This window comes from Melospiza georgiana, chromosome 6 (assembly GCF_028018845.1).
Source record: "Melospiza georgiana isolate bMelGeo1 chromosome 6, bMelGeo1.pri, whole genome shotgun sequence".
Taxonomy (NCBI): Eukaryota; Metazoa; Chordata; class Aves; order Passeriformes; family Passerellidae; genus Melospiza; species Melospiza georgiana.
In genome coordinates, this window is record NC_080435.1 from 48,382,215 (window position 1) to 48,409,734 (window position 27,520).

The window sequence follows — 27,520 nt, forward strand, 5'->3', positions numbered from 1 at the left end:
GGGGCGGAGCCGGGCGCGGCCAATCGCGGCCGGGCGGAGGCGGGGCCGGACATCCCCCCGGCCACACTACGAGCCCCAGCAAGCCCAGCGCCCCACTGGCTCAGGCAGCCGCCGGCTCTGCGCGCAAAGCTTTTTGGGACTTGTAGTTCCCCTGCTGCGGGGTGAGTGGCGTGGTCCCGCGTGTCCCAGGAGTCCCGGGAAGCTCCTCTCGCGTTGGCCGGGCCCGCGCTGAGGGCGCGCCGGGAGCCGGCGGGGCCGCGGCGATTGCGCAGGTTGTGCACGGGACACGACCGGGGCCGCGCCGGCTGCGCCTTCCCGCTGGAACTGCCCTGTGCCTTCGGGCAGGATGGAGGCAGGAGGCCCAGCATGGGAAGGCAGAGGAATGTGCCAGAGGGAATCCGTGAGATGACAGAAGAAGCCGAGCGGCCCCTCACGGTCCTGGCGTGTCCCACAAGGGCGGCCCGTGTGCTGCCCACTGCCGGCTGCGGGCGGGCCGGGCAGGGCTGCCTGAGCCACACGCACCGCCAGAGGGGCTGGGGCTGTGCACTGACACCCCTCTCCGTTTGTAATGAGAGAAGGAAAAGCGAACACTCATTTGTGAAATGTAGAGGCACGTGTTTCTTCGCCTGATAAACCACGTACAAATAGCACACCAGCTTCCTCATTGCATGCTATAAAAACCACTTGCATGTCTGTAAAAAAAACCCCAACAATTAAATTTGCATTTTGTGACCGACTGTTTCTGAATGTGTGCAGAAATTCATAGTTTTGTTCTGACTCTGCCATTTGCATTGTCTGCACCGACCCAGCTTTGCTTGTGATGACAAATGTGAAAGGTCATTACAGGTTGTTCATCAATACTTCCCTGGAGCAGTCGTGCCCAGGGACCTGACGCAGCTCCGGACAGTCTAGCTGATAGAATTCGGGTCACTTCAGGAATCACCTTTTCGAACTGACAAAGATCACCACGCTGATTATCCAGCAAGAAAAAAAAAAAAAAAAACAAAAAAAAAAAAAAAAAAAAAAAAAAAACAAAAAAACAAAAAAAAAACAAGCCAGGAATCTTAGTTTCACCTCATTTATTTCCAGCCTAGTAGCCATGTAGGTTATGCTTATGTTTTATTATCCTGCTGTCCTAAAAGATATCTAATATCACTTAAAAGCATTGCTGACCCATCATCTAAGTCCAAAGGTGTTTCTCATAGCTGGGCTACATGAGGGAAGTACACCTTGTTCCAGCTGTCACTTCCCAGAAACCTAATACAGTCATTGCCAAATAACTCGTCTGTAACTTCTGCATTAATAAACATCAGCAGGATGTTCTTTTTTGTGAGATACATGGGAAGACTGCTACAAGAATCCTAAATCTCTGTTGAAATGTATTGGGCAGATACTGAAGACACTTGAGTAATACACCAATTTTTACTACTGAATTCAATTATTTCTTTGATTGTGCTAGAAATTTAGGAAGCCGTCCTGGATTGAGAGGGAAGTTTGTCTAAGGGAAAAATGTGAAAGGTGTAGCTGGGTGTATGGGCTGATGTTAGCAGAGAGGTTTCTGAGGTACAGTTGTGAGGCTCAGACAGAAGCAGCTACGTCACCTGCAGCAGGAATCCAGCATGATCCTTGGAACTACTGCTATCATGGAAGAGGGGAAATGGGCTGTGTAAACAAATGCACATATCACCTTTTCCAAAAGAGAATAGCATGTAAGTAGGTAAAACCATGATGGATTTATGATATTGAAATAAAATGTTATTCAGCCTGCAGAAGAGATGGCTCTTTGGAGACCTTGTAGCAGCCTTCCAGTACTTAAATGGGGCTACAGGAGAGCAGGGAGACAGACTTTTTACAAGGATATGTAGTGATAAGACAAGGCAGGGTGGCTTTAAACTGAAAGAGGGCCGGTTTAGATTAGGTAGAAATGCTTTGCTGTGTGGGTGGGGAGGCCCTGGAACAGATTGTCCAGAGAAGCTTTGGATCCCTGGAAATGTTCAAGTCTGGGTGGGATGGGACTTTGAGTAACCTGGTCTAGCATGGAAGGGGACTGGAACAGGATGATCTTTGGTCCCTTCCAGCCTGAACCATCCTATGATGCTATGAAACAATTTGCTCTGGCTCTGAGTGTGCTAAAAAGCAAAAGTAACCACCAGCCATATGTCTCATAACAGAACTTTAATGCTGTGGAAGGCAGTTCCAGCAACCCACCAAAGCCACACACTACAAATGGTATCTAAGATACTACCAAATTCTGAAAGTGTTTACTAAAAAAGAAGACCCAAATGTGAAACTTCAAAACTGCAGATAACATAGTTTCTTTCTTAACAGCTTTCCTACAAACCAGAAGGCTGCCAAAGGGCAAGGCTGGGCAGTTTAGCCCCAATTCTGTTTTGCTAAGAGGGCTCTGAGAGGATTGCAACTCCCACATCCAACATTGCTAACACCAGGCTGGACTGGCAGTGCTGGCATTGCAGTAATAGTTCTGGTAACACACAGGTTTCCCCAGAAGAGAGTTTCCAGATTTTTGGCACAACTCTGGAGATGTCTTAACACAGGTGTTTATGGTTCCATACCACTGACTTAACAGCTGACAAAATTTGGACTGCAAATTGATTTTGCTTTTAATCTAGCAGAACAAATACTTCAGAAAGTGTACAGGAAGCCCTTCTGGACTGCACCCACACTTTCCTTCAAGAGCAGCTGAATAGATCAAGATTTTTTTAATGAGTCAAGGACATATTTTAGCTGGGAAAGAATGGAGTGGCATCAGAAATTGATCATATTTAGGGTGTGTACCTTTTAAACATTTTAACAAATGCTTATTCTTTGTAGTTGCACTAACTTGATAGCTAATAACAAAACAAAATAAGAAGTTCTAGGAAGAAAATGCTATTTAAGGTGAAGAGTGGAACAGGTTTATGATAAATTTAAAAGTGTGCTGAGCCTCGTCTTTCCACATCTTTACCAGCAGTGAGATTAGATTTGTCAGTCTAGAACTGACACATGACTAGCTGCCTTGTAAGGGCAAACACCAGACATGGTTATTCTGTGTTTTTGGAGCAAGGGAAGACTCTCATTGTAACAAAAGTAATAGATTAACCATGGGGTGATCTTAGCTATCAAATAATTAAAAGAAAAAGCAATGTTCATCTTTATTTTGGGAGGAAAATAATTTTCATACCTCCAGAATATCCACAGAAAACTGTGGGGGAAAAGAAGACAATTATAAATAGGATAGCCGGAACAGGTTTCTCTGAAGTTGAGTTCTGTTTTCTATTTAGTTCATTGCAGACAGTTGTGGATGTCCTCATATCTGATTGGCATATTTCCTAAACTTCACTACATGTGTCCTTTTGATAATGATTTTTTTCCTGCACACAATTACTGTCTAAATATATGATATGTTTGCAGTATCACTGTGGATGTCTGCACTTGGATTCCAAGCTGTTGCATTGCCCATTGCCACTATCAGGAATAATGCTCTTTTCTCTCTCTGCTGGTTAAAATATGCTTCCCATTTTATGGTCAGGCTTGCCCTGGCAATCTATGCATCTTCAACCCCAGGATTAATCCATGTAATTCACAGTTAAGCTGGGAAGTTGCCAGACTGGCCCAGTGTCTTTCACCCAGCACTCACACCTTGGGCTGGTCTTACACTCTTTGCATCAAATTCCATCTTCTTGTTAGAGGTAAATCTCTACCCTTTCAAAGACTTATTCTGAGTACCTTGAGGTCATGAAAATGCATATGACAGAACACACACAAAAAAAAAAAAAACCTAAATCATTAAATGACATTTTACTCTCCAGACTTGGTATTCCTTAAGTTGCTATTTTTTAAACATCACTAGACACTTTTGATGTCAAAACTTTGATAATTCTGGCAGTGTCTAGGAGGGATGGCTTTGTTTCCTGCTAGAAGGATAATATGCTAATTCTGTCATTTTTATATAGAGGAACGAAATAAGGTAGTGAGGACACTGCAGAAAAAGTGTCACTGTGATTTATTACAGGAAAATAAAGAAATAGGAGCAACAAAAGAAAATGCAAGCAGTAACAACAGAAAGATTGAAAGAATGTGTTGTGTGTGTGTGTGTGTGTGTGTGTGTGTGTGTGTGTGTGTGTGTGTGTGTGTGTTCCTGATACAATTGAGTTACACTGAGGAAGAAGGAATGCAAGGACGTCATAACTTTGTGTCTTTCATTTTGACACAAAAGTGAGAATGCAGCAGTGGAGACAGAGCAACCTTTCCAGGTCAAAAATGAGGAGTGATCTATCTCCAAATATTCCTGGCTACATGTTCTAGCCAGGGCCTACTGCATTGCACCCCTGCACCTTGTGTAAGCTCATGTGTCAACAGTTGCAGCCACTAGGCAGAGTTAAGAATGTCCATCATTTCATGTTGAAATGGAGTTCTTCTAAAAGTCCTCCTCAAACTTACCTTAACATTTTCCATGCTACATGTTTATGGAAGAACTGCTTTCTGATAATTTTCAATTTATAAATCATTCCGTGATACCAAGGAAAATTATAAGGGATGGGGGTGTGAAGAGTCCAGCAAAAGAAAACAGAATTGTGCCTCTATTTGCAAATTCTCTAGCTGAGATGCTTTTGCACCTGTATGCTTTGAAATGTTCTATTAATTATTAAATAATTAAAAAGAAAAAATATCTTTGAAGGCCTTCTAAATGCAGATATTCCCTTTGGCTTTGGAAGTCCCTGAGTCAAAACTCTGAGTGTAGCTGAGAAATACCTGTTCCTGTACCTTCCCTCACCAGTTGCAGCTGGCCCCTTTCAGAGAGGGATTTGTGCTTTGACTGGCCTTTCTAACCAAGAAAATTATGATGGTCAAATCAGGGCTGTGACTTTTTGCTTTGTTTTCAAGAGGCCAGTCCTATCTGGACAAGTTCCACACCTTCAGATCCCAGAAGTGCACTGAGGGCTGGTGGTTAAAATTCTTACATGTTCATTAGCACTGAGCGTGACCCATCCCCAGAGTTTGTACATTCTGACCAGACCAAGCCTGCTTTGCTCTGTTCAGGCACAGAGAAGGATTTCACCTTTAGTTCCTCTTCACCACACCTCAATTCCCCACTGGAATGTGGAGATAGTGACAGCAGCAGCCTCAGGGGTGTGGCGTGTGAGCTGCATGGGCAGAGGTGGCAGCTCAAAGGTAGGGAAGCTGGTAAGCTCAAAGGTTGGTAACCTGCAGCTCAAAGGTAGGGAAGCTGGTAAGCTCAAAGGTTGGGAACCTGTGGCTCAAAGGCAGGGAACCTGGTAAGCTCAAAGGTTGGGAACCTGTGGCTCAAAGGTAGGGAAGCTGCCCTGGCAGGGTGGGTGAGGCAGCTGGAGGAGGAGGCTGGGCACCCTCCTTTACCTCGGGGTGCACACAGGGACCGCAGCCAGCACAGAGCAGTTTCACAGCAGCTTTTTGGGCAGGACCTGATTTCTCAGCTCACACACAGTCAGGCAAGGTCACAGACAACAGTTCAGAGCATTCTGTTCAGGGGTGCACTGAAGTGACCAATGGCACGAGGCCACACACTGAATGCTGAGAATGAAATAAAAGCTGAAGTAGCAACTCATCCAGGGACCATCACCTCATTTTGCAATCCTTGATATTTGCCATGCTTCCAGTATACTGCATGACCTTAGACCAGATATGTAATTGTGTATTAATATCACAACACGTGAAAAAGAAGGCTCAATGAGGATGACATAACCCATCTTTATTTTTTTTTTGTTACTGTATTTTTTGAAATTTTTATGGTTTTCAGCACAGTCTTTTACAGAAGCTAACTGCCAAAGCTCTATTTCAGTATACTTAGAGAAGAGATTAACCTAGCACAAGTCATGTGACTATGTATCTGTTTTGCCTCTTCAACCAAAAAATTTACCTTAATGAACAATGAGGAGACTGTGGATCAGCTCAAAGTGAGAAATAGTAATTTAATTATTTTTTTTCAACTGCAGAGCCTGCCTCTTTTTTTAATTAAAAAAAAAATCAAACCTAAAGCCTCTAATATTTTCTGGCAATGAGTTAATCTTGCTGTGGGATAGTAATTGGGGCAGATATTTTCTAGCTTCATTATTTAAATTTCCTTACAATGAGAGCTATAATAGACAAAAATAATGTCTGTAAATTATAGCTTAAAATTACTTCTACTTTGAGTATGAATAGGGATCTAAAGGCTTTGTACAGAAAGCCTAATTTTTTGTCTGCAGCTAGATATATATCTCTCCCTTTTTGTGCTTGCAGACAGAGCATTGCAGCCAGAACCTGTCAAACTATGCAGCAAGATGTGTAGCATCTCAGATCAGGGCCTGGACCCTGGGGAGGGCACCTGTAAACTGAAAAGACACCTGTAGGGTTTTCAGTGGTAGTTAATGAAGCTGTATGCCCCTTGTGACAGAGTTTAATATTTTCACCACTCAGCCTGGCAGTCACACCATTCTTAGAAGTAACTGTTGAAATAGCAGACATATGGGACTTTATAAATAGGTCAGTGGAACAAGCAGCAAACTCTGTTTCCTTCTTTTATCTTCCTCACCACCCTGCAAAGTCTGAGAACAGTTATGGGAATAAAAAATACAGTTCTTAAAGAAGCACCAAGGAAAAAGATATCATTACTTATTCAGGGTCTCACCCAGTAAACTTTCTGCTATTTTTTTCTAATTTTATAAATGGAAACATTATTTTTGGAAACTATCAGTGATTGCGAAAATGTAAATAGAACAAATGTTAATAATGTTGCTGTAACCTTTATATCTTTAGAAATCAGGCAGTTGCAAAGATTACACACCAAATGTGAGACGCTAAATATTGGGGGAAATGTAGTGGAGTTACTACATTATATCAGAGTTTTCAGAGGGAATAGCTGTTTCCCAGGTTATACATAAAGTATGATTTATTTAATGGAATGATTCTATAACTGAAAAAGTCAATAGAAAATCTATACAGGACTTAAAGGATTTGTTTTCTCCCACTCTTAGCCAATCCCTTTATCAATACAGGATCTCTGTTTTAAAGGTTTTGTATGAACAGGGAAAGAGAGTTTCCATGGAATTTACTTTGAAGTAATTATTTATGTCCTCTGCAATAACTGGATATTCTCAGGTTGTGGGCAGTTCAGATGTTATCCTATGAGTCTGCCTGTGTAATCTTGAATAAAAGGCACTTCTGTCCAACCATTTACTGATCTAAACTAGTTTACATCTGTGAGATGATTCAGTCAAACAAGGACCATGCAATGGCTCTAGAGTGGAATGGGACATGTTAAAATGTGAATTGAATTCCTCTTGCTGGTTATGCATCTCTGCTGTGGGCATATTTCCTGAACATGTTCTCAGACTCTAATGCAGAGAAGGGCTTGCTAGATGCAGTGGTGCAATAGGATATTTTCTGGATGAAAATACGCTTTGTTTCTACCCCTCTGTAAAAGACAGAGGTAATCTAGGGCAGTGGCTTTGGCTCTTCATATTTCTTTTGGACATTGTTCATGTCACTTTGGTGTGTAATGATCAAATACTTCAAACATTCAACCATACCTAAATTTTCCATTGAAGGGATTTGTAACGTGCTCTGAAGGCTGAACAAGTTGAGTAAAGCAAGTGTAAACTGGTAATTAATAAAGTCTCTTTAAAATCTCTGCTTTTCTTAGTGCCTGAGGAGGTGATACGTTCACATTAATTAAAATTATGTTTATGTGCAGCTGATTCATGTGATGTAAAAGTTGAAGTTTGTGAATTCATTTGGTTTATTACTATTATTTCCAATGTGTTGCTTAATCTGCAATGAGGCAGGATGGATTTTCTATTAACTCATGCCAGTACTGGTTCCCTGAGTATGTTCTGAATTGGCAGCAGGGCTCCTGTCTCCTGCTTGGGCATAAGTCCTAAGGATGCCCAATGGTAATTGATAATTCATATCTATAGACAAGCATTTTGAAGTCTTTGACTTACAGAGGAACTCTTCATAATCTTTGCAAACATTGCATGTTTGGAAGAGGATTACCATGATAAGATGTAAGGAAACTTCTGTAAATCAGGTAACAACATTCAGATAACTTGATAACAGCCTAGCAGTGAATTTAACCAGAGAATACTTGTAAGATGTGATCTGACAAGATAACAACTAGATAACCACTGGGGAAACGTGGGTGTAAGTCACCAGCCATGCATTCAGCATTATAATCAGGAGGACAGCAGATCCTCTGCAGAGGAAGGTCTGAAGTGGCAGGAGGTGTAAGTGTTGTCTTCATTCTCATTCTTGCTGATAGTTCAGGCATGAGTAGAAACTCTCTGAGAAGCAAATGTGGTGTTTAGCTGTGATATGTTGGTGTAGAAGGTTGAGGAAAAAATAAAGGGGGAAGAGAGGATGAACAACAAAACCTTATGTAGTGCTTTGAGTACATCGTAAGTGTACTTTAACAACTATCCTTACTAAGAAAAAGCATTTAAGGAAGAGAGATAATAGCCATAAATCTTGAAATTATTCAAGTACTGCAGGTCGCAGACACTGAGTCACAGATGACAGGGGATGTTACAGTCAGAAATACACAGTACTTGGGAATGTGGTTTTACTGGTGGGTTTGGCAGTGCTGGGCCAGCAGCCGGGCTCGCTGATCTCTGAGCTCTTTTCTAATACAGATCATTCTGGGATCCTGCGGCATTGGCGTTCCTGCCGAGTCTCCCCTCAGAGGTTACTGAGGGCACCGCCAGGGGGCGCGCGCGGCCAGCGCCGCTCCCGCCCGAGGGCAGGGCGGGGCCTGAGCGCGCCGGGGGCGGGGCCCGAGCGTGCCGGGGGCGGGGCCAGAGTGTGCCGGGGCGGGGCCCGAGGGCTGGGCGGGGCCCGAGCGTGCCGGGGGCGGGGCCAGAGTGTGCCGGGGGCGGGGCATGAGAGCGCCGGGGGCGGGGCCCGAGTGTGCCGGGGGCCGAGCGCGCCGGGGGCGGGGGCCGAGCGCGCCGGGGGCGAGGCGGCTCCGCTGCGCCTGCGCGCGGTGCCCCCGGAAAGGCGGCCACGTCTGCCGGAAGCGCTTGGGCTGAGGCGCCCGGCCCGGCCCGGCACGGCCGTGGTTCCGCGCTGACCGCCGGCCCCTCACGGCTCCCCGCGGGCCGGGGCTCTCAGCGCTGACCGCCGGCCCCTCACGGCTCCCCCCGGGCCGGGGCTCTCAGCGCTGACCGCCGGCCCCTCACGGCTCCCCCCTGGCCGGGGCTCTCAGCGCTGACCGCCGGCCCCTCACGGCTCCCCCCGGGCCGGGGCTCTCAGCACTGACTGCCGGCCCCTCACGGCTCCCCCCGGGCCGGGGCTCCCCGGCGCTTGCAGGAGGTGAGGCCGGGCCCTGCTGAGGCCCCCGCCGCTCCTGCGTGGGGCCGGGCCTGGGGAGGGCAGGCGGTGCTGGGGGTGGGGGCAGCGGCCGCTCTGAACGCCCCTTCCCGGAGCTGGGGGGAGGCGCACGGCCCCGCTGCGGTGTCGCAGGCCCGGGGTGCAGGTGGTGAAGGCACCTGTCCGCCGTGTTGGTGTCACGGACAGGCAGAGGCTGCAGAGTTTGTGGGGGAGGAGATCCTGGCCTCAGCTAGCTTGGGAATTTGCAGGCCAAATATCTAAGTCATAGTTGTTTCCTCTGTGATACTCTGTAGCAGCTGAAGATACCAGGAACTGATGCAGTGGTCTGATTTTAATAACCTTGGTTTAAAGACCTAGGTTTTGTCTGCTTTCTTCAGAAACTGATTTGATTTATTTCCATTAGTTACCAGAACAGCAAAATACCAAATAAGCAGAAGAAAAGTATTATAATAACTACAGCACTAATAGCTCAACACACCAGTTGTTTAGATAAACAGTACACCTTGCCTCAGCAGCAGCAGCTATCTGATTTGTAATCCTTCTGTCTTTTGCAGTATATGGTCCTGAAATTTTAATTGTACAGAGGTCATCGAGAGATACTCATCATGTCTTGGCTCGCTGATCTCGCTGGAAAGGCAGAGGATCTGCTCAACAGAGTTGATCAAGGAGCTGCATCAGCTCTGAGCAAAAAAGACACATCAAGCAGTGCAGTTTATGATAAGAAGAACTTGGACTCTGCCAATGAGTATTCTGAAGTGCACCAGCATACTGGAGAACTGAAATACCAGAGCTCATCCAAAGCAGCCTACATCTCCTCAGCAGCTGAAAATATTAAACACCAAAAGGCCACAATCCTGGCAGGAACAGCAAATATTAAAGCAGCACGTAGGACATCCTCAGAGGCAGCTTCTCCAGTAGAAAATGCTTCCACACCCAGAGCTGCCTCACATTTTGTGAGAAGAAAAAAGTCAGAACCTGATGACGAGTTGCTGTTTGATTTTCTCAACAGTTCAGAGAAAGAACCTAATGGAAGGATAGACTCTAAAAAGGAGAAGAGCAAGGCACCTGTTCTTCAGAATCACTCTCGGACTTCAAGCATTAGTTCTGTGTCTACCAGTACACAGAGTGCAAAAACTACTGAGGATAATTCCATCAGGAGCCAAGGCAATGGTAGTTAAATAGTATTGAACCTAGAGATATGTAAAACCCAAGTATGTCTGGGGTAAGGCTAGGTAACATCAAACTTCATGAAGCATTTAATGGTGGTAATAATGTCAAATGGGTGAGGTTTTTCATCACTGGGCAATAGCAGATACTGTGCTAGTTTGACAGACAACATAATGAGTACCTGAATCCCCTGTGCTCTGGATGTGCCTTGTTGCTGCTGCTGCTCAGCCTGGCCCCTCCGAGCTGTGCTCTGGCCGTGCCCCAGCCCCACATGTCCCCGTGTAGACGCAGAGGTGCTGCTGCTTTTGTTTGGTCTCTTTTGTTTGGCAGGCGCTGTTGCCACGCGGGAGGGGAGTGGCTTTCCCCCAGTGCAGCACGTGGGTGGGGTGAGCTGTTCCTGTTCCATGCACGGGGGTGAGCTGGCACACGTGCTTGTCCTGCAGGACGCTGGATGCAGGCAGGCTGGTGGGGAGCCAGGGAGATAGAGCCTCTGGCTTTGCCAGCAGCAGTCCATAACTGCAGTCTAGATCCAGAGGCCTGAGTGAGCCTCAGGCCAGACAGAAGCTGGGGCTGGGCTCAAGTCAACCACACAAAGGACAGTGTGGTTGGGAAGTGTCAAGAGCTTCTGTTCTCTACCAGACTGTCCAGGCTGTACTCCATCCTTGTTGCTGTGCTACTTTGCTGGTATTTATTTTAGAAAATTGAAACAACTGGTTCTGTTATTAATGATGTAGTTAGAATACTTTATTATTTGTTTAGTACTTTAAACATGTAAAATGTTGTAAATGCCAGTTTTTTATCTACTACGTTAAGTATGCTGAGAAGCTTTAGACATAAAAAGGGATAATTTCCAAACATGTGAATATTTTTCTGAGTCCATGACTTTTCAGTAAGGTTTACTACTAAAAATAAATAATACAGATATGTTAGACCTGACTCAGTGGCCTTGCTGATTGGTGCTTAAGAAACATTTGTTCTGTTCAGTGTGGCTTGTTGAATTTTCTTCTGAGGATTTTTGAGCAGAGTTTGCATTGTGGAGCTGCTAAATAAGGAAGAATGCAGTTACAATACAGGATTTAAACACACTGTTTTCCAAAGTTCATTGTACAGATATATCTGTGTCATTTAAATATTCAGCACAGAATGTGTTGAAGTAGCTTTTGATGTATTAGCTATAGACAAAACCAATTAACATTGTACTTTGTATGTTGCCATGGGTATAATCTAATCTGTGCTATAAATGGTTCATTTCTTGGTTCATTAGCCTAATTCTTCTATTGAGTTTTCCAGACAGAGAAATGAGCCTAAATTATGTCTTAAGCTGGAAAGTTAAGTAAATCAGAGGAAAGATAATTACATTTTTTAGGATCCCTTTAATTGGAAAAAGGCTTGAGAAAACGTGGAAGAAATCTTGTGTCACTGCTGCTACTTGTGGGTGTAGTGTTGCTCAGCATTAAGAGTGTGCCCCCATTCCCTGGGCTTGGGGTGTTAAGGGCTTCTGCAGTGATAGGAGAAGTGAAGCAGCTTGGTTAATGATCACAAGGGGAAGGAAATATTCAGCAGTAACATTTTGGATTGCCTGTTTGTTTGTTCCTTGCTTGCTATGTCATTTTATCTTAACATTGCTGCAAAGCTTCCAATTATCTGCGTGCTGGAATCAGGACTCTTACAGGGGATTTGTAGCTTTCACAGCATTAATCCAAGATGTGTGTTGTGCATGTTGGGAAAAGGCTGTTGGTTCCTCCTTCCCTCCAGGGGACTTGTTCAGAATACCACTAGGAGTTCCTTTATTGTTTTCTCTTTTGAAACAAAATTGGCATTGGCAAAATCTGAATGAATACCAGAATGAAAAATACCAAATTTTTAGTTTGTACTAAAAATTCCTGCAGTTAGTTGCCATGTACATTTAGTGTTTTCTGTTACTCTTCAGCTTCTGAGGACTTCTCTGAGCAGCAACGTCATAAATAGAGTATTAATGTTTTGAAATCCTAAAGTTACCATGTATGTAATAAGAAATTTTGTAACTTCTATTATGTTTTGTCTAGAAGTATTAACAAAAACATTGCATGATGCATGTAAATAGTCCTGTCTTGTGCAACCCCTTTTGGGAAGTATCTCCATATTCCATTCCAGCATGAACTATTTTGATTTATTATCCTTGCTATTCCTTAACCATTGGTGCAGAACATGGAAGTACTGTTTATAGAAAGGTAGTGTACAAACACAGGCATTTGTTCTAAGTTGCATCTCTCTGTCCAGAAACTCCAGACAGTTCAGACTCTGGCCTGGGAGCCCAAGGGAATGATGGCCTGAAGGATTCATCACCAAGTGCAGTCACCAGCCCCAGCCCTTCAGCCAGTGATGATTCCAAATCCCATGAGCTGTCCAACCTTCGCCTGGAGAACCAGCTGCTGCGAAATGAGGTTCAGTCTTTAAATCAAGAAGTGGCTTCATTGATACAGAGGTCCAAAGAAACACAAGAAGGTACATCAGCTGTAACATTAGCAATGTGCCAGTGAGCTAGGAAACAATGCTCTATGTGTTTGTAATGAAAACTCCCCAGGTACCTTTGCATGTGTGACTTCCCATGGAATGAGATGGGAGAAATTAAAAGGCTTGTTCAACTACAAAATACAACAAACGTTGATTAAAATGATGTGTTCAAGTTAGTTACAAAGCTTACATCTCAATAAAACACTGGCAGCCAATACCATGTTCAAAATACTTTTCCTGCATTTTACTGGCTTTTGCAAAATACTTATTTTTAAATGACCAAATTCGTTTGAATACTTCAAACTGACTGCTTTCTGGCTGTAGTAGACTATATTCTCTGATGCCTAGAAACTGACAGTAAAAATATAAAATTAATATTTTTAATATGACATCACTTGCTTCTTCAAAGTCAAGTGAAATGAAAATATAAAAAATGGGAGTACAAATTAAATGATAAAACAGAGAGCAAACTCCTGCTGTTAGGCATAAAATTGAGATACCACATTTTTTTCACAGTAACTGCATAGGCCAGATAATTTTTATATCCAGTTGAAGTTTAATGTGTGATGTTAGTTTAAGTGTAATGTGTGATGCCGTGTTTAAGTTCTTATATCCAGTTGAAGTTTAATGTGTGATGTTAGATTAAAAACAGAAGGTTCTGAGTATTCAGGCATTATTCACAACTGGTGTATTTTTCTGTTGTTTTCTTATGTGACAGTAAACTCAAACTGGAATTAAACTAGATGCTTTATACAAACATTTCTCTTGGCACAGGGATATTTAACATTAGGCCATTGCAGGGGATGGATCAGGTGAAATATGTCATCCACAGTATGACTCAGAAGGAAATGTCTGTTTTGAGATCACCTCCAGAATTTTCTGGGCTGTGTTTTGACAGCAAATCTGGCATTTGTTACTTCCCAGTAGCTTATAGATTTTCAATTTTACTTCAACTTGGTCGTATTTAATTTTTTTCTTTAAGAAATGAGATAGTTGCATCCTGACTGCTTACAAGCCCTTGCAATATCTACTTTTGTAAACTTCAAAGAAAATTCTTATTTTGTAGAACTGACCAAATCCCGGGAGAAGGTGGAGAAGTGGAATGTTGACCATTCCAAGAGTGACAGGATGGTTAGAGAGCTTCAGGCTCGGGTGGATGATCTGACAGAAGCTGTTGGTGCCAAAGATTCCCAGCTGGCTGTGCTGAAAGTACGGCTGCAGGAAGCTGATCAGCTCCTGAGTGCTCGGACAGAAGCTTTAGAGGCACTGCAGAGTGAAAAATCACGGTACTTCTTCATTTCATGCTTTGCAATTCTGCAAATAGTAATAAGTTTGAAAAAAAAATTAAGGTAGATAATTCACTGCCTTCAAGAATAAAAAATAATCAACTAATGAGGAAAGATTTGAAATACAAGGATTAAAGTTTGCACTGAAACTGCTCTATCATAGCTGGCAGTGGGAACAGGACAAATGAGTATTAAATAGGGCATCTGTTGGCATCTGATTATTGGAATCCATTTTGTGTAAACTATTTGTGTCAGAGGCATGAAGCTGATGATCCCAAGAATTTTTTTTTCTTGAAAAATAGACTTGCTTATCCACAAATATACATACTTATCTCACTGCTGGGATATGGATACTCCAGAATATAGGCCAGGGAGGAGAAGTGTGAGTCATTAACTGCAGGCCTCACACATGTAGTCCATATGCAGTAATCTACTGGGCAAGTTTTCAAAGCTGGTCTGGAATCTAGGAGGTTATAGTTCTACACAAAAAATCACAATAGCTTGCTTCTTTTCCAGTAAATGTGTGTCTCTATTTCAGGATAATACAAGACCACAGTGAAGGAAGCAGTTTACAAAATCAAGCCCTTCAGACTCTTCAGGAGAGGCTGCGTGATGCAGACTCTGCACTCAAGCGAGAGCAAGAAAGTTACAAACAAATGCAGGTTAGACGTGAAGAGTCTGGAAGACTTTAAGACTGATTTTGAGATCAGATCTATGAGGTTCCATGTGCTCTCTCCTCCCTTTGACTCCAGTTCCTGTTCAGGGTACTAATTGCTTGGAAGGGTCTGCTGCTGTCTGCTGCACTAAATACCCTTGAGTTGCTAATTTATTTCTTATATGTTATTTTGAAAGCTTCATGAGTAAAAATTTTTGAGGATTAATGTTGACAATTTTTACTGGGTTTTTTTAATGCTAACTTTAATGTTTAATACAATGCTTGAAGTGTAATTTGGTAATCAGTTTAGTTTTCCGTGGTGTGTTGTTACACAATTTACTGTGAGATCTTAAGATGAAGGACTTCTGTGGGAAAGATGCAACAACATTATCAATAATGTTTTCTATACTTAATTTGGCCTTTGCTACAAATAATAGCATATCTGAAAATCTTTGAGAGTGTTTCTTTTGGTTTTTTTTTACAGTACTTCAAAATATGTCATTCTAAAATGGATAATATATTTTGAGGGGCAAGCTTGCTTTTTGTTTGCTAAATAAATTTGAATAACAGGAAGATTTTTATTCCTTCACTATTTGTGGCGAGGGAAAGAAAAGCCTATTCTTATTTGGATTATTTACCACTTGGTTAAGCAAGCAGAGCTTCTTCCTACGTAGCAGTAATGAGTCTTTAAGTTGGAGGTGGTAGATAGGAGGTGGTGTGCTCTATGTAGTTGCTTTTAAACTTTCTTTTTTCCCTCCTAGGTGAAAGTTAAAGCTGTGTTAAACACAAAATATTGTTTTTTTATTACTCATAGAATGAGTTTGCGGCTCGTCTGAGTAAAGTGGAAGCAGAACGTCAGCACCTGGCAGAAGGGATAACTGCAGCAGAGAGGAAGTATTTAGATGAGAAGAGGCGAGCTGATGAGCTTCAGCAGCAAGTCAAAGTAACCAAAAGCCACCTGGAATCTGCAAAACAGGAGCTGACAGACTATAAACAGAAAGCTACTCGCATTCTCCAAGTAAGCACTGTTGTGAAGAAATACAGTGTGATTTGTGTGCTTTAACTGCTTTAAGGTGTTATGCTTCAAATAATCCTACCTGTGGTCTGTTTTTTCATGTGACCTGTAATGTGTTCTGGGGCATGTCTATAATGATACATATATAGAAGAGCTACCAGTCTGCCTTTTGTAAACTTAAATTTATAGATGAGGTTATGAAATTGAAATGGTAGTTCAGGTCCTGAACCTGAAAAAAAATCCAAGGGAACCATTGTGCTTATTGTGCTTCATCTGTCAGCGTGTTCCACATCCAAGAGTCCAGATAGATGTAAGTGCAGTAGGTGAAACCTACAATTTGTTCCATATCCAGTATTTTTGATTCAAGAGTGTTACTCTGTTCTGCCTGGGGTGGAAGCAAAGCATAGAATGGATACTTTACATGTAACCAGAGAGTATTTTTCCATGTCCTGAAAGGTTGCTTGTGATTAATGTGATATGAACAGTGGCTAAATCAGGTATTTTGTGCCAAGTTCTGTACTATGTAAATTGTCAAAGATACCATGTCCAGATGTTGTTGGTTTGAGTCTTGTTTACAAATGTTAGCAAGATGTTGAAGATAGAGATCTCTTCTTAGAATAGTTAATTTAGTCAAATGTTCAAGGACAGGTTTTAAATCATCTTGGTGAATATGAAAAGCCTAAAAACACAAGTCAATGTCAACGTAGCCCTAGACTGACTCTGGATAAAATTATTTATCCTCCTTCCTTGAAGAATGACTGCTGTATTTGGTTCTTGATTTTGTTGGCAGGAGAAAAAGAGGGTCATTTTTTTCTGTAGTGTTTGTTGGTGTGCATCTTGTCTGTTTCAGTGCCAAGAGGGCCAAAATTGTTATCCATGACAAGTTTAACATTCCAGGCACTTGTAAAGAAAAAAAGCTGCACTCTTCCACAGATAACACAGACTTTCAGTAAAATTAGTCTTATGGCATACAGAAAATCAGAAAAATTATCAATATGGAAGCATTCCCATTTTCAAGTGTGTAGGGTCATAACTGGATAAAAGAACAGATGAACCAGTCATTATAGCATATTGTAGTTGAGCACTTGTTCAATACTGCTATAAATAATGTATTGACTTCTTTTTTCAGTCTAAGGAAAAGTTGATAAACAGCTTAAAAGAAGGCTCTGGTATTGAAGGCCTGGATAGCAATACAGCAAGCACGGTGGAACTGGAGGAACTGAGACACGAGAGAGACACTCAGAGGGAAGAAATACAGAAACTGATGGGGCAAATACAACAGATGAGAGCAGAGCTGCAGGTAGCTGTGCCTGTGTACTCCTGTGTTTGCAGTTAGCTACAACAAAGAACTGTTCTCTTGTGCACTGTGGGTCTGTTGTTTCTGGTATTCATTACCTTACTTCTCTCTTCCCTGTGTTCCTTTTGAGGGAAGCATTTCTTTCCTGACAATCATAGTGATTTCTCTAGCCACCACCTATATTCTTTTCTGCAAGAGCTGCTAATCCTTGAAGCCCTGTAATCCAAGTCATCCATGCCCATCTGCTGGCATAATGGGCTCAACACAGCAGCTGCATGCAAGCCTCTTTTACAATTTTAGCCTGTAGAGAGCAGAAAGGAAGAAGCAGAGGCTTTTCATGTTCAAAAAATGTATTTATTTTATTACTGTGTTACTAAAAACATTGTGTATAAAATCACCAAATGTAATTTATCCAATACACCCACACCTTCCTTTTCCTTTGCAGAAATATTGTATATACTGTTTTTGCTGTTACCTATGACGGATTTGCAGTAACCCCTGAATGTTAGTGAAATGATTATATTTGTGTTCATTTCAGGACATGGAGACACAGCAGGTAAGCGAAGCTGAGTCGGTGAGAGAGCAGCTTCAAGACCTGCAAGAGCAAATATCAGCACAAAAAATGGCCAAGCAGGAGGCAGAAGCTGAACTAGAACGGCAGAAACAGGTAAGGAGTTCTTGAAAGCCAGATCTCTTTTTAGGCCCTGTGTGGTGTCATCAGAAAAGCATTTGGCTTAATAAGACAATATTTGGATACTTGGGCAGTGTTTGATTAATTTTTTGTCTGGTACTCCACTAGGTCAAGGAAAGTGCAGCCAAGATTAAGCAATGGTCAGGGCCTTCTGGGTACTGCTGATGAGCAGAGATCCTGGTGGATAAACAGGGCCCCAAGGGAGGGCACAGAATTGAATTTTATTCAACAGGGAAACAATCAAACAACAGGGATGTAGTAACAAGTGTAACATTTTTTATATTAAAAAACCCTAATACTGGAAGTGACTATTGTGAATCTTCCTGTGCTCAATTAATCCATAAGTTGTAGCTTGCAAAACAATGTCATTGTAGTACCAATTCTAGCAGTAATTTTTGTTACTCAGTTCTGAATCTAATTGTCATTACTTCTAAACTGCTGTAGTAGACAAATTGCTGATAAAATTATGTTAATGAATTCTGTCAGATTGTGTCATCTTTTTGAGCAAATTCTGCCTTGATTTAAACAGTTTTGTGCTATAAAGAGAGTGGGGAAAAAAGACAAACTTGTATTTCATGTGAACAAACTTACTATGCAGTAGGAATTGGACAAATCCTTTGCATGTTAAAAATTTTCCTTGTAAGAAAAAGCTCATGTAAAGAGAATTGATAATGAAGAAAGCATGAGTCCTCTGTATCTGCTAGGAACAATTTATCTTAGAGGATTATCTATCCTTTCAGAAATTACATTTTAATAGGATACTTGCAGCTTGAACTAATTAAAAGGCAGAAGTCGAGGTCTGCTCTCGATGGGTAGCTGATGTTTATTATGTCAAAGCAGATGGTAGATTGTATTTTGTTACTCCTGCCCTTCTGAGGAATATGCTTTAAGTCAATAGAAAGAGTGAGGTAAATTTAAAAAAACATCAGTTGTTGCAGAAACTGAAGTCTTCCTTTTGATGACACCCATTTACATGTGCTTTTAACATAATTGCTTGTGTTGATACTTGATATAATTATGGTCAGTTCTATCTGGGAGTTGCTTTAACTAATGCCATAAGGTTTCTGAAACCAAAGATGGAAAATAAGTAGAGGTGTTATTTTTTTGTGCATCTGATGGTTCAAAGGGAGAACAGGATTATCTGTTTTCTGTAGTAACTGACAGCTGAAGTCAGAGTAATTTGAAGATTTTTAATTTAAAAGATAAGCTTGACAGGTCTGTAAGTGGGAGCTAAAATAGCCACCAAATCATGGGAGTAACAAAACAGTTATATTTACTTTTCAGTAATTTTTTTTCTAATATTCCTTCTCCTTTCATATCTGCTATGTTAATTTGTCCTAAACTTTAGAGGAAAATGTATGTCATACAGAATTATAGATAGATATGCAAAGGGTTTTCAAACATGTTTAAAGAATAGTATTTTGAATTAATGAGTTTATTTTAGGAATACAGATACCCTCTAAGTATTTTGTAATTGTTACATTATTGACATAGTTTTAAGATAGCACTGCAACAAATGGTGAAAGTGTAAGGAAGATAAAATTTTGATCCCAATGAAATTGTGTTAGTCCCAGTAAATGAGTCTGGATTGATTTTTCTATTAGGGCAGTCTCCACAAAAGAATTTAATTAGCCTTGTAGGTTGTGTCTTGATACTCAGCTCTCTATCCCCATACCCCTGTCCATGACAGACCTGTAACTAAGATAATATTTCAGTTTGTATTTGATTACAGCATATTGCTTTCTTGTGTTCTGTTGTGAAACTCTAGACAACCAGAGTTTGTTTCTCAAAATACAAATATGTATAAAATCTGTTCTGTGTGATTGTGATAAATTTTATAGGAACTTCGTTATACTGAAGAAGAACTGTATCGGACAAAGAATACTTTGCAAAGCAGAATAAAAGACAGAGAGGAAGAAATTCAGAAGCTCAGAAATCAGGTGTGTATAGAAAACAATTTTATACCCTTCAGTTATGAAAACAGTGTTAGGAACTACTTATTTGACTACACTGTCCTGAAAAATCCTGTTAGCATTCTACAAGTGAGGTACAGTGTACTTGTTTTCAATAAAGAGTAGAGTTTTGAGAGTAGGGAATACAGGAAGGGAACCATGTAAGTAGCCTATTTTATAATTGTGTGTGCTTTTATATAAAGCAGGGAGAAAAAATCAACCACTGTCCCAACTAGACCTGGTGGGGGGTGTTGGATCAATGTTCTTCTCTTTGTAGACTAAAAACACTCATTGGAGTTTGATTAGGTCAGTATGAATTCTGCCAAGATCCTTGTAACTGTTCAAGGAACCTTGGTTCCATCCTGCAGACTCTGTGATCCATGTGGCCCACTGTTCTGTTCAGTGGGGCCACCGTGTGAGCCTGGCCACTTCTGCACTCCTGTGTGCCTGCTCAACATCAGCAGCTGGATTAGGGTTGTTAGTGTGGGACTCTTTACCAAGTTCTGCTGTGTTGATGGACCTGTTTCCCTTGTGTCAGTCTTATTCCTTTGGAACCCCCACATTCTTATGAGCCCCCAGAGTCTCCTTGGGCAGCCTGAAGGCACAGGCCTCATTCTGTAAAGTTACCTTAGCACAGTGAAAGTAGGCTGTTCATGGGGAAATTGGCAGTCTGCAGTCAGGTGTGGGCAGCTGGACAGCTACAGTGTCAGCATTTGGAAATGGTTGTGATGTGATACAGATTTCTTGGGCATGTTGGTGGACGAATTTTCTGGTGGTGCTGAACTTCAGGACTACCTGCACCTGCCTCTGCCTGGTTGCAGGCACCTAGTTTGTATTTTGGGTATCTGTAATTCCTGATGATTCTTTTCTTTGTTAATGAAGCTCCATCTTTGTGGAATATGATGCCACAAGGTGGCTGAGGTCTAGGACTGAAGTGAATAGATGAGCTATTGCACATATGGCAGATCTGGTGATTCCCATTTGCGTGAAATATTTTCTGCAAATTGAATGACAACATCCATGTCAAACACATGATCCAGTTGCTGGCCTTGCAGTTTCTATTTGCCAGTACAGTCATGTTTTCTGCCTTGGTGCTCCTCAGTTCTTCTACAACATACCCTGCATTCTCACCACTTCATTAATGTTTTCCTGTAAAATGGCATCAGGTCTCCCTATTTGTACTGAGTTTTTCCTTCCTCATGTGAAAACATTTTTACATACTCACTAAGTTGAAAGTGTGGTAGGCAGGCTGGATTAGCCTGCTATTAATTGCTGTTTAAACCTGTCTCTGAGGCATAGCATTCATGTTGTGATCAAATTTAGGCTCATACAGAAACTTTCATATGATTATAGGTGGAAAACAGATATATTTTTATAAAGAGTTTCTTGTGTAATGTAAACAGTTAACAGTTGTTGACATTGGGTTTCCTCTTTATTGCACTCATCAGTGATAGTTTTGATGGCATTATCCTATAAAAATTCTGCTGTGGAGTAACTTGGTTCTTGAAAGCTGATTATTATAGAGCTTTGTAATATGTCAATTGGTCAGTTTGAATTTAGAATGATTTTTTTTTTCTTTGGTTTTTTAGCTGACAAACAAGACTCTAAGCAGTAGTAGTCAGACAGAATTGGAGAATCGGCTTCACCAGCTGACAGAAACACTAATTCAGAAGCAAACCATGTTAGAGAGCCTGAGCACAGAGAAAAATTCCCTGGTGTACCAGCTGGAACGGCTCGAGCAGCAGCTGAAGGCTGTCCAAGGCACAAGTGCCAATGGACCTTCCATTAACATGGCAGGCATTGATGGTGCTGAAGGTAAACAAGGAAATAAAATACTTAAAACTCTTCTCTTTTCTGCAGTCCAGGCTTATTTTGTTTCCTAATGCCTTTCCCTGAAGGTCTGAGTTTGTAAGGAAAAATAAGTGCTGAAAATAGGCCACTTATTCTAGAGACCTTCTCTGCAGCAGCCAGTATCAAAGTTAACCAGAAGCTCCTTCTTGTGAGCAAATGACTTCAGTGAATTTAATAAAGCAGATTTAGTCTTTAATTCTCTATACCATGGCACTGTTGAAGTAATTCTGTCACAGGTGCAAATAAACTTGTATTTTGGGTTTAAGCTAAATATTAGAAACAGGATTTAAGTGTTCTCTTGCAGAAAGGGTTTGGGAAGAGAGTAAGAATGGATTACTTCCTTTTGAGAATTGATCCAATTGAAATTAATTTCTTCCCTCCTTGCTTTCTGTTTTTCTTGAAAAGCAGCTTAAAATATGTTGGTTTTGATAAAGTTGGTTTGTCAGTCCTGTATTTCTGGGACAACCCCAGCAGCTGATCCAGTGTGTTGAGATGTTACTCTTCAGAGTCAAAATTTGTCATTTTCTATGTGCGTTAAGTAACTTTAAAAGCAAGGGACAGTCACCAAGAGGTGTGAAATAACAGTCCTGACTTTTTCTCTGCTTATCAAAGCTGGAGTTGTTTGTAAGTAACTTCAGAAAGCTGAAGTTTAGTTATAGAAAAGTAACATTACCCATTTTTTAAATGAAGTTGATACATAGTAAAAATGTAAATAAAGTAAAAATTGTTGAATGTACAAGTTAGCGTCAGAAATGGTAATCAAAGTTTCATGGTATGAGAGTAAAAAAATTTGAGAAACTGTGCCGGTATCAAGCCCATCATTTTGTACACCTAATAATAGTTATTAAGTGTATAAATAATATATATATGTATATAACAATAGTGACATGAGGGAATTGAATATCCAGATATCCATTTAGTAAACTTATACATTTAAAAAATATATTAGGCGGAAGAAAAGTTTGACTTGATAGTAAGTTTATCAATGATTGATGGCACTGCAATCACATTGATCAGTGTATATTGTTTACAAACATGTTTGTTACAATGTGTCAGTTTGTTCCATTTGACACCAGTTTGTGTGACTGTTCCCCACACAGGGGCTCGCCTGCGCAGCGTCCCTGTCCTGTTCGGCGACGCCGACGCCGGCGCGGCGGGGATGTACGGGAGGGTGCGCAAGGCTGCCAGCACCATCGACCAGTTCAGGTGAGGCTGTGCCCAGGGAGCTCGTCTGGAATCACTGCCAGCCCTTTGCAGTGCTCAAGGGACACACTTGGGGGTGTATTGTTCCCTTTATGAAGGGAAAAGGTTAAAATAGTGCAGCTAAAGTGTGGTGTCAAATACTAAGTATTGACCCACTTCACTTGTGCTTTGACATTAATATTCTTAACCTGTGACATTAATATTGTTAAGCTTTTGCAAATTACTGTCAGTTATTTAAACAAAGCTCCTACAGATTTTGGTGCAAGGAGTTCCCTGAGTTATGAAAAAATATCTAATCAAATTCATTACATCCATCTTCTACATTTTTTACTTTCAGAGGTTTTGGCTGTGTCTGTGATAAACTGTAAGAGTGTATTAGTGGGAGAGTATCATCTGTACTCTTTCAGTCCTGATGAAGACATGATTCTGCCTTCTTAGCCAATGCAGCAGATTACCTTGGAAGATAATCTGTTTGAGAAATTAGTAAATGAAAACCATTCTGGATCCAGCAATAAATTTGCTTTGATCCCTTTCTGAGGAGTTAGGTGAATTGACAGTGTTCACAGCAAAGGTCTGCTACAAAACTTGAAACAAATACCAACAGAAAACGAAATTTAGTAGTACTTCTTAGTCCTTTGAAAGCAAGATACCTTGATAGAAAGTCCTTTGTGCTTCCATGACTCTCATTGTGACAGAATTTCTGTGATTGAGAAAAAATTAGGAGGGTTTTATGGTCTGAATTTTCTCACCCCACTTAATGTTTTGAGTACATGAAGTAAAATTCAAGACAACAACAAAGCCTTATATGTATTTGAGAAAATTCAAGACAGAACCAAAGCCATAATGTTTGAATTTGTGGTGGCTGAGATGAGAGTGACAGGAATTGATTGCTCAGTGTTAAATTGTGTGTTTTGTTGTCTCGTGCTCCCTGTGTAGCATTCGGCTGGGAATCTTTCTGAGGCGATACCCCATAGCACGAGTCTTTGTCATCATTTACATGGTGAGTCAGCTCTCTTCAGTGCAAGACTTCTAGAGCCACTTTACATGCCAGTATGTCTTAAATGGAAAGATTGATGCTCAAGAGGCTGTAATTAACAACTCAGTGTAGGGTTTTGGAAAGTGGACCAAATAATGCTTTTACAACAGCATTTTGGAGTCATGTTGCTTGGCAGCTTTCAGTTTTTCCCAGAAATTCTCAGTATATCAGTCTTAAAGGCACTTATGTAACCACCATTTAAAGCCTGTGAAAGTAGATTCTAGTAGTAAAATATGGAATAATAGTGACCAGTTGCCAAGGTTAACCTGCCATGCCTGCATGTACTGCATTTAGGAAAATGACAATTTTTAGAGGTTTTTTAATATTTGACTCCTCACTGTGGTGTTTTTTCAGTGGCTAATGATCACTCTTCTCTAGTAGCTGCAAAAGTAGCAAGACAAGTTGTTCTTGGTAGACTTAAACCAATAGTAGAAAATTGCTCACCCCCATGGGGCAAAGCTGTCAGGCTGGCAGTTGCTAGAAGTGAAACGCCTCCCTCACCCACTGGAGGGCGGGTGCCTGTCAGCTGCAGGGCCCTGTGGAAAGGCAGGCTTTGTAAAAACACTGCACACCTGTGCTGCCTAAGCTGCAGTGTGAAGGGAAACTTGATGGTGGCTGTACAGGAGCTGGGCAGCCAGGGGCAGTTATCCTTTTTCAGCTCAAACCTTGACCATGACTACTATAACTTGAATTTTTTAAAGTATTTTTAAAATAAATGTGGGTTAGGTATTCCTTTTTGCACTCCAGGCAGCTTCTATTCTGATTGGATAATTTCAGCCAAATTTGAATGAGAATTAACATTCCTACAGAGTTCATAAAAATGCCTCCAATGAGTGCCTGCACTAAAGAGAAGGCAGTCAGAGCTGGGCTGGCTTACAGTCAGGTGCCAGCCAGTTGGCACAGGAGCAGTGGCTCACAGGCACATCAGTGTGCTGGCTGGGCACTGGGTGTCACAGGGAACAGCTGAAGTCTCTGTGCCATGGAGGAAAACAGAAACCAGACAACACAAATCTGTAGGAAAACAGGCTGTCTTATTTTTGCTGCTTGTGTAAAGTCTTCAGATTTCTGTAAATGGGTTCTTCAGAATCTGATTTAGCATTTCAATGTTCAAATGACAATTATTTTTTTAGAAGTATCTGATTAGTAGAAAAAAAATTTAATCAAAATATTTCTACAAAACGAGTTCTATCAGCTCTCACTGAGAGCTTTCCTATTTACTGCTGCTGTGGATGGTGATTTTCAGTGCTAAATTTATTCCTTTTCTTTTCCCAGGCCTTGCTTCACCTCTGGGTTATGATTGTGCTCCTTACCTACACCCCAGAAATGCATCATGACAGTCCCAGTGGCAGGTAGACCGAGACAGGACCACGTGCTGTGCTCATGTGGTGTGGACTGGCAATGCCTTGGAGTTATCAGTCCTGAAACATCAGCAAACTTTCCTCATGGTGTTTGGGAAGGATGAAAACCATCATGCCTGATTTATCACTACCTTTCAAATACATGTGTAATACTGTGTAGCTTTCTCAATTTACCTAAGAGAGCATCACTTCCCTGGAGAAATGAAGCTGTTAAGCTAAGCTCTGATTAGCCTTTACATTTGATGTAGACCCTCTGATGGTTAGAGGGAAAGATAAGGCCTGTTCTGCAGAGAAATGCAAGGAATTCTGAAATTGCAGATATATCTGGTACAAATTGTTTTAGGTCATGCTGGATGTAGGCTATGGTCAGGTAGTAAACTGTATTTAGCATTTTAAATAAACTCCTTTCTGGTTTCTTTCAGTCTGCTTTTGCACTTCTGTTTTTAACTTTGTACATAATAGGCTTTTCCTTAACATTAACTGGAAAAAGGAAAATGGATTGGTGCAATATATTTTTGTAAATAAGTTTAAGAATAAAATATTATGCATTATTCTTAGCTTTGTACTTCTAGTGCAATAGATGTATCTTTCCTACCAACTGAGTAGTGGGGCTGCCTATTGAAAGGCTGGTATTTTAGCTTTATTAGAGAAAGGGAGATGGTTTTTGAGAAGGAAGGTTTAAACTGTTGAGAAGTAATGGTGTTTCTTTTTGCACTTGAAATTTGTATATTTTAACTGCATTTTCTTATACCTCTCTCATTAGTACATGTCTTAATCAGATCTTATTGAAACATTTATTTTCTAAAGCTTTGGGTACTTAATTAAAAGTATTTCTATATGAAATCTATCAAAACAGTAAAATTTTCTCATGTCTAAACACTCGCCAAATATACTAATAAACAAACCTCATCAAATATTTATAGTGAAACCCAAAATACCAAACTGTAGAAGTTCTGTTGTTGGATTGTGACATTCTAATCATGAATTATCAACAGACAATCACACAAGGTCACTTTCTTTCCTTGAGGAATTTCTTGGTTTTTTGTGTGGTGCTCACAGCTGGGTAATGAAAAATGACTGAAGCAATTTCTCACTCTTGCTCTTAAGGATGTGGCTCAGTTTTTGTGTGGCTTGAACACAGCCTTGGGTCCTGTGCATGAAGTGTCACATTGGCTCCTATGGAAATGCTGCAGGGGACAAATGACTGTATGGCTGCTCTGATTCAATCTTGCAGAGAAAACTGAAATGTTTGGATAAACTGAATAATAAAAGACAGCATTTATTCTAAGTTGTGTCTGCCCTCTTTCACATTTGTTGCACTTTGCATAATTCTGTTACCTGTTTTCAATTCTGGTCCTAAAGCCACTTTTGAACCCCAGGGGGAGCTGGTTGGTATGGAAGGAGATCAAGTAGGACCTTTGCACACTAATTTTCTACACACATCTTTTTTTTCATTTAAACACTTCTAAAACACTGAATCTTTGAATATTTCAGTACACTGTGATATTTGGGGAGGAACATTATTAGTGGTATAAATGCCTTAGAGCTTTATATCTATTCTTCCTTTTCTCTTGGTTTCCCTTTGTGTGTGTGTTTGTGTATTTGGTTGGTTTCTTTGTGGGGTTTTTTTCGTTTGGCTTTTGGGTTTTTTGGTTGGTGGTTGTTGGCTTTTTGGGTGAGTTTTTGTTTGTTTGTTTTTGTTTTGGGGTTTTTTGTGGGTTTTTTGTGTGTTTTTCAGGTTTTTTTGGTTTTTTTTTTTTTTTTGTTTAGGCAACTTCAGAATGCAGAGACTCTTTCTTTTTGGTGAAACTTAGCGAAGCTGTTTCAAACCCCTTCACCATAGATTAGTATTCTTTTCTTCAGTATTCTAGACTTTATGGTAGAAGTTTCACAGGGGTAAGCACTAGAAGATTTCTCTTAACTTTTGCCTATTGAACTGAGCTCTTGTACTCCAGTATCTGTTTAGGCTTTTATGTTGTTGGGCCTGTGGTGAGGCTGAGGATAAAGTCCTTGACATGAGGCATTTGAATAGCATCAGCCCTGTGTTGTGCTAAACAGTTTCAGAGCTAGGCAAAATCAAACTACTCCACAAAGCTTTTGTTCAAAAACTCTGGAATTTCTGCCCCACAGTTCATTGCCTGCACAGATGCAGTGCAAGAACAAGCCAGTGC

At 41.1% G+C, this 27,520-nt stretch overlaps 1 protein-coding gene across 1 annotated transcript; it reads left to right on the plus strand.

The window, feature by feature from the left end:
• The first annotated feature begins 9,092 nt into the window (after nucleotides 1–9,092).
• GOLGA5 (golgin A5) lies at nucleotides 9,093–26,637 on the plus strand. Its single transcript, XM_058027077.1, has 13 exons — nucleotides 9,093–9,327; nucleotides 9,900–10,515; nucleotides 12,772–12,996; nucleotides 14,072–14,291; nucleotides 14,830–14,953; nucleotides 15,761–15,964; nucleotides 17,091–17,261; nucleotides 17,797–17,925; nucleotides 19,791–19,889; nucleotides 21,491–21,716; nucleotides 22,853–22,958; nucleotides 23,892–23,955; nucleotides 25,264–26,637. Exons 2-13 carry the CDS (start codon nucleotides 9,951–9,953, stop codon nucleotides 25,342–25,344), a joined length of 2,214 nt encoding a protein of 737 aa, XP_057883060.1. The 5' UTR covers nucleotides 9,093–9,327; nucleotides 9,900–9,950; the 3' UTR covers nucleotides 25,345–26,637.
• Nucleotides 26,638–27,520: the final 883 nt, after the last annotated feature.